The sequence below is a fragment of the Alligator sinensis genome, unplaced genomic scaffold, assembly GCF_000455745.1.
Source record: "Alligator sinensis unplaced genomic scaffold, ASM45574v1 scaffold1295_1, whole genome shotgun sequence".
Taxonomy (NCBI): Eukaryota; Metazoa; Chordata; order Crocodylia; family Alligatoridae; genus Alligator; species Alligator sinensis.
Genome location: NW_005841880.1, coordinates 2236973 through 2244388, shown reverse-complemented (window position 1 = coordinate 2244388; position 7416 = coordinate 2236973). Strand labels below are relative to the sequence as shown.

The 7416-nt window shown below is 59.2% G+C and overlaps 1 protein-coding gene across 7 annotated transcripts in view; it reads right to left on the bottom strand.

Moving 5' to 3' along the window:
* Positions 1-4350: 4350 nt before the first annotated feature.
* S1PR4 (sphingosine-1-phosphate receptor 4) overlaps positions 4351-7416 on the bottom strand; it is a 32714-nt gene continuing 29648 nt past the window's right edge. For all 7 annotated transcript variants that reach the window (XM_025196461.1, XM_025196460.1, XM_025196462.1 and 4 more), the window contains one exon: positions 4351-6760. In XM_025196461.1, the coding sequence (XP_025052246.1) occupies positions 5369-6523 (1155 nt within the window). In that variant the 5' untranslated portion in view covers positions 6524-6760 and the 3' untranslated portion in view covers positions 4351-5368. The remainder of the gene's footprint in view (positions 6761-7416) is intronic.

Below are 7416 nucleotides of genomic sequence, written 5' to 3'. Positions count from 1 at the left end.
CAGGCACCACGCGGACAGCCCCCCGAGGGGGGAGGGGGGGCCTCGCGCGCGGGGGCTGATGGGGCGGTGCCAAGCCCCGCCGCGGGGCACGGCGGGAGCTGTAGGCCGTGCCTCCCCGGCCCCGCGCGAGAGGGCTGCTGGGAGAGGTGCTCGCGCAGCCTGCTGGGAGTTGTAGTACGCTGGGTCCTGCGGCCTGACTTGGGGCGGTGCCAGATTGATTAGCTACTGAAAGCGGGGGGACTCACGATAGGAGGGGCGTCCAAACAAGAAAAAAAACACAAACTAAAACATTTCATTGCCATTCTCATATTGCAAAAATATACATATTATTGCACAGCTATTCTTCATCAATTTGAGATGCAAAAAAGAGATGCAAAAGTTGGTTCCAAAATGATCCTTTTTATTTATTTCTTTATTTTTTGCAATATTTTGTTGCCATTTCTCAGCGGGTCTAATAAAAGGGATCATTTGGGAACGGTCTAGATTTTTTGCATCTCTTTTTGTCCAACACGGCTGCCAAATACATTGCTGAAAGAACAAGAATTCATCTTAAAACGTTGTGAAAATCCATGTCCGTGGATTCTTTTCATCGCACAGAGCTTTTTAAGCTGGACATAGCTTAGGGCTGCAGTGTGGCATCATCCGGCACTGCATGGACGTAGCTTAGCACGGCATCATTCGGGGCTGGATGATGCCAGGAATTAGATATAAATCTCCCGGAGATGCTGAGAGTTACCCAGGAAATAAAGGTTGGGGCATTCGTTCAAATAAATATCAAATCTCGAATCCGATTTATAATGCGGTCCAGTGGGTTTTCAAAATGTAATCGCCATCCCCTTGCGTGAGTTCAGTCTCCCGCCTCTGTTTCCAGGTCTGCAGAATGGGGGTAAGGGTGGGACTCTCAAGGACCTGAGCCCCTGCCACCTCCCTTCACGGCTGCTGGGCTGCGTTCCCGAGACGCCCTGCGGTGCAAGTCTCCCGGCCCCGTGCATTTTTAACGGGGGAGATTGCCATTCGCAGAACGACCACTCGGAAGAGCATCAACACGCCGCGGCGTCCAAGGCCTGGCTCCTGGGGCACAGACCCCAGCCCCTGTCCACGGCAGAACGGGATCAGAACTGCAGGTCACGGGCCCTAAACTGCCAGGAGCAGATGGAGAGTCCCTCCTTCAGCCCAGCGTGGGTGGTGATCAGCGCCCCTTGAAGCTGACGTCCTGCCCCGCTGGGCGTGTGAAGGAGGGGGCATCGCTGGGCTGCAGCCGGACCAGGAGTTGCCCCTCGCTCCACAGACCTACGCAAGAGCAGGAGCTGCAGGAAGGAACAGAACAAACTCACCAGGAGGCGCCAGAGGCCACGGAGCCTCCTCCAGGGCACAGAGCAGGGCACTGCCATGGGGTGCTCCCAGCTTCCCCTTCTGCCCCCGCAGCTGGCACCCCCGACCTGGCTCCTCAGCCACGGGGCAGATCTGAGCTGCAGTACCCTGGGTACAGGGCAGGGAACGGCTGTCCAGTGGCTCGGGGTCTCACCCCCTGGGGCTCACGGTCTTGCTCCTCAAACCTGTGCCCGGGCTGCTGGGTTTCGCCAGGTTTTCGTGACAAGCCGCAGAAGCATCCCAATGGGTGCTGGGTGTGCATAGGATCCCACTCCTATCCAGCGGGGATGAGCACCTCCATCCTGCCTGGGAATTCCCTCGTGCTAAGTGTCTTGGCCAAGGTCATGCAGAGCGTCAGTGGCAGAGACTCAAACCCACAGCACTGCAGTATTAGTACCATGCCTTGCTTCTCCGGCTCCCCCCAGGCTGCACGTGGCTGTTTGGAGAAAGGCCCCACTGATTTCTTCCATCTCCGGCACTTCCTTCCCCAGCCGCCCACGTGGGAGGCCGGGGCATGGGACTTGCAGCTTCATGTCTGAGCCACCCTCTTCCACTCCCCGTCCTGCCATGCAGCCCGTTATCCCCCCAGGAACCGGTTGATCCGGAGCGCCCCTTTGGCCAGGGTTCAGCACAGCTGCGGGACTCATCCCCAGCCCCACACCAGGCCCCCCCGCCTGTCCTTGCAAAGGCCACGTGCTCCCCTCCTTGCTGTCCCAGCTGTGGGTCTGCACCGAGCTTCAGGGTGTCGAAGGAGCTGTTTTCTTTTGCAGGGTCTTTAAACAGCTGCTAAGGTTCAGAGATTTGCCAGGCACCGTGCCAGGGGAAGGAATCTCTTATGGGCTCACGCAGACGGAGGGGTGGGAGGTTCGTGGGTCTCGCAGGAGGACGGGGCTGCAGCCGTTGGCGGGGGACGTGGTGGATGGAGAGACCCCAATATCCCCGGGGACAGGGGAGCTGGAGTCTGGGGGTAGCCGAAAGGAAAACAGGCCTATCCCATGCCACAGCAGATGCCGCCAGGCTGCTGGGGGAGCCCTGGTGCCCCTCTCCCCCATAACTTCCCCAGCCTGGGGGCAAGAGGGGCTGTTCCCGCTGCTTCTCAGAGGACAGGGCTCCACGTCCCGCTGCTTTGGGAAGAGACTCCCGTGCCACAGCCCCTCCATGGAGTGTGTGTGAGGGGGTGTAGGGCAGTGGGTGGAGGTGCGGGTATGGAGATGGGTGTGCAGATACGCGGTGCAAACTGTGTAACGGGTTTTCGGTGTGCTTTGATCTGCCAAGTGAGCCGCGGAGGCCGCTGGGCAGCGTTGGAGGTAGGTGTGGAATTCAATATTTTTGCAAAAAAAAAAAAAAATGAGGGCAGAGGGAGTGAGGCCTGCTCCTCCATTCACCCCGCCTCATGCAACGCTCTCAGGGTCGTGATGCCCCCGCACAACCCTGGCTGGAGCCCAGGCTGCAGAGCTGAAGCTGGCAGGGTTGGGACTCAGAGGAGGGCTGGCTGGGGTTCCCTCCTCCGGGACACGGCTGGCCCCTATCCCCAGCTGACTGCATCTCCACTGCCCCGGGAGAAAGCCCCCCTCGGTTCCCAGGAGGAGCATGAATGCAGACAGGGCCAGAGCATGAGGCTCTGCTGGAAAGGTTCATTGCAGACCCCACAACATTCGGGGCCCCCCCGGGCGCCAGGCTCAGCCCCGTGTGCTCATGCAGCCCAGAGGTAAGGCAGGGCCCCTGGGGGCTGTGCTATTTTGGGTAGGCACGATGCCCTCAGTGGGGTTAGGAGTTTAGCTTCCTCTTTTCACAGCGGGGAAGGGAAAGCAAGAGCGAGCAAGAGACCGGAACAGTTCCCAGGACGGCCTGTACCCTGGTCGTGGGCAGGGATGATGGGGACAGCCGCCCACAAAAGCACTCGCTTGCATTAGATCCGCGTTTCCCTCCTCCACCATGGGACACCCCCTGCCTCGCTGCGAGCCATGGGCGAATCCCCACCGTGTGCCCCGTGTCTGCTTGGCACCATGACCCCCAACATCCCTTCCGGTACTACCCAGCACAGCTGTACCCACCGCAGTCCATCCTGCCCTGCCCGTGCCACCCTGTCTTTCCGGCACCGATGCCCACCTGCGCCCGCCCCGTCATAACCGCTCAGCTGTGCCCAATGTCTGCTCAAGCCCGTCACTGCATCGCTGTGTCCTGCTACATTGTGAAGCCACGGCCGGGTCCTAATGGGATGTGGGCAGCTGCCCTCACCCTAGAGGGCATCTCCTGCTCTGGAGAGAGGGGTGTGGACATGGGGGCCAAACCCTGGGAGTCAGGAGGCTGGGGGGTTCGCTCCTAGCCTTGCCCTTGTGTAGGATAGGGCTACGCTGCCCCCTTGACGGAGCACATGGCACCTACCCCTCTCCCAGCCTTGGGCTCGACTCGGAGCTGGGCGATTGCACTGATTTTCGCAAAGCTCCATGTTGCAAAACCCTGTTCTCCAAAGGTTCCTGGAAAGCCGCAATGCCTCTACGCCTGACGGGAAGGGAAGAGGAAATGGAGCCTGCTTCCTTCCCGTGGCCCTGATCCAGAGGTGTCCCCGAAGCCCCTGCTCCCCCCGCCCTGTGCATCATGCCCGGCCCCGCGATGCCTCCTGTGATGGGACACTCCCTGTCCCACACCGCAGCTTTGCCAGGCCCCAGGGCACAGAGGTGCAGCTGGCCTGCGATTCACCGTAGACAGCCCATTCAGGCTGGCACGGCGCCTGCTCCAGTACGGCACGGGGGTTGTAACTCCCCGCAGCCAAAGCAGACACACCATATCCCCTGGTACAGAGGTCTGGGGAACAGACTGGGGTAGCTCGATGGCTCCCTACCCCCTCCATGCCCCAGCTGCATCTGTCTGGCAGCTGCAGCTCACGCTGTCTAACCACAGGATACTGGTGCGGCATCCGGCCCAAGCGTGCCAGCCTAGTGCCCCGTCCCTGCTATTCATGCCCAGTCCCCAGACAGCTGTGCCCACCCCGGGGCGGCAGGCAGAGCATCTACCGTATTTCCTTGCATGCAACACGCCCCAGAATAAGACACGCACCTTGTTTCTGAGAGGCAGAAGGAATTTAAAAAAAGATCTTTCCTTACAAGAGGCGGGGAGCAGAGCCTGCCCCTTGTTCTGCGGATCAGGTGTCGAGTGATTTTTGCTTTCACCCTGCAGAAGCTCAGGCAGCCCAAACCGCTGTTACCATATTTCCTCACTTATGAGGCGCACCACAATTTCCAGCAGCTGGTTTTGGGGGGAAATAAAAAAGCAGATGTTTCAAGGGAGAAAACGTGCTATTCCCCACCCCCCACCCCAGGCACCTCTCCAACCATGGACACAGGATGCACCGTGGTGCAATGCCCGTGTGTGTGTAAGCGGGTTGCCTTGCACGTGGGCTTTTCCAGGCAGGTCCTAGCTCCCCGAGCTCCTCAGCCAGTCCTCATCTAGAAAACAAGAGTCCTGAAATAAAGCAAGCACACACACGCAACCTGGTTGTGTTGTTTCGGACACTGGCAGGCGTCCCTTGTGTGCCTCTGGCCTTTGCACAGCCCCTACAGAGGGCATTTTGCTCAACAGGGCTGGCTGCCCCCTCTTAAAGGGACAGGCCAGCCTGTTATGAAACCTCATAGCCAGGGGCACTGCATATATCCAACCGCATAACAGCTCGCCCCCAACCCCAAGCACAGCAATCACCCTGGAGCCCTGCCAGCTCCATAAATGCAGGCACGTCACACACCCCGGGGCAATGCCCGCCCCCCAATTGTGGGCAGGCCCTGCCTTTGCCAGTACAAGGTGGTCTCAAGCATGTCAGCTGGGTCAATCACGTGTTCGCTTCCCATGTCCTCCTGGGGCAGAGCCCAGCCTGAGCCGTGGGATGTCATTCCTACAGACTCAATCCCACTGCCTCAGTCCCCGCCTGTCTCTTTTCCACCCCCGGGTCAAGCATGGCAAGTCCAGAGCCGGGAGCGAGTCACGTCCCTTCGGTGAAGCCCCCTCAGATGCTGGAGGGGTTGCTCAGCATGCTGGAGTTGCTGGAGAGAGGCGCCCGCGGGCGAGGGCTCGATATGACGGGGCTGCGGAAGCTGTCGCGACAGCGCAGGGAGCTCTCGGTGGAGGAGCCCGAGTGGATGTTGGGGACGACCAAGCAGTCTCCGGGCCCGCGGAGCCCCAGGCGGATGCAGCAGCAGCACAGCAGGCCCACGATGGCCTGGCGCACGTCCGCGCTGCGAAAGGAGTAGATGATGGGGTTGATGGCTGAGTTGAGCACAGCCATGGCCAAGGCGAAGTCCAGCGGGTAGGGATGCTTGCACGCCTGGGGCTTGCAGAAGGCGTCAATGAGCAGCAAGGCAAAGAGCGGGCTCCAGCAGAAGATGAAGGCACCCAGGATGATCAAGACGGTCTTGAGGAGCCGCAGGGAGCGCACGTTGCTGTGGCGGGTGATGGAGGCCGCCCGCACCAGGCGGTAGATGGCAACGTAGAGGCCCACGATGCCTATCAGGATGATGCTGAACACGAAGACGCAGATGATGACGTATTTCTTGGAGTAGAGGGGCAGCAGGGTGGAGCAGCTGTCGAAGTCGCACAGGCAGTTCCAGCCCAACAGAGGCAAGAGCCCGATGAGGATGGCCAGGAGCCAGAAGGAGACGATGAAGCCTCGCAAGCGCATGGCCTTGGTGCTCTCGCTCTCGGCGATGGGCCGCACCATGGTGCTGTACCGCTCGATGGCCGTCACCAACAGGCTGAAGATGGAGGCAGCCAGGGCGATGAAGAGGATGCCCTCCCGAAGGAACCACAGCTGGGGTGAGAGCTGGAAGGTCTTCCTGCCCGACAGGCAGAGGTTGAAGACGTAGGCCACTCCTGCCAGCAGGTCGCTCACCGTGATGCTGGCGATGCAGGAGTAGACCCAGCGGCGGGTGCGCATGCTCCACATGGCCAGCAGCACCAGCAGGTTCTCCATCACGATGAGGCAGCTGACGACGATGACGAGGATGCTGACAAGGCTCATCCCGTCCCCCTGGGACCGCCGGTGGCTCAGCCTCCCAGTGTAGTTGTAATGCTGCAGGATGATGTTGATGTTCTTCTGGGCGACCAGCTGCAGGCACGAGTCCATGCTGGAAGCCAGGAAAAAGTTGGCCGCAGGGATCTCCATGAGGGCAGAGAGGGAGTGGACAAGTGGCTTTGCACTAGACCAGGCAACTTTGGAGGAGGAGCAGCCTACGGAGAAGCAGCGACCAGGGTTAGCGCTGGCAGTGGCCTGCGATGGCCTGTGATGGAGCAGAGAAAGAGCTGCTCTTACTGGCACCTGCAGACAGAGGGATGGACCAGAACTGGGCCCAAGTCGAGTGCTTCCTGCTGGATCAAAGACCAGAACCAGGAGCCTGTAATTCTGCGAAAGACAGAAGACAAGCAGTGAACGGTTGTGAAATAGCAGGCATCAGGATAGCAGTGATGGCTTCCTGTTGTTCAAGAAAGGTTTCCTGTTGTGAATCTTTTAGTGTTGACCCTCCCTGTTTCAGCTGAAACCATTTCTCAGTAACCAGCTGGGTGGTTCTCCATCTTTCCTGTCTTACGGTGGGGTGGAGGTGCGTGTGCATTCTTGCTCCAGAGCTAGCTACCAGGTGACTACAGAAGACCCAAGAAGATGTTGGAGCTACAGTGAAAGCTCCTTAGCCATGGAGAAGGGGTGGCATTGCCACCCCCAAGCCTACAGAAAGGCTTCTGCACTAGGGGCTTAGGTTTATGTCAGCTGGCATGAAGGTAACCCATGCATCTGGCCTCTCAGAGGCTGTGGACAGACAAAGCATTTATAGCGGTTTCCAGTAAACTGGTACAAGCTGTTCCAGTGCACCTTCCCATCTACCCACTCCCATCTAAGGAGCACATTACATTAGACCTGCTCCTTCAGGGTTAGTGAGGCAGCAGCTTAGCTCCCTTAGCCTGGTGCGGGAGCAGACAGATATAACAGTTGCACTGAAATAGCAGATGCACGCTGCAGCTCTAAGACCCCCTTCCTCTTTTAAACCGATTTAAAATCACATCTGT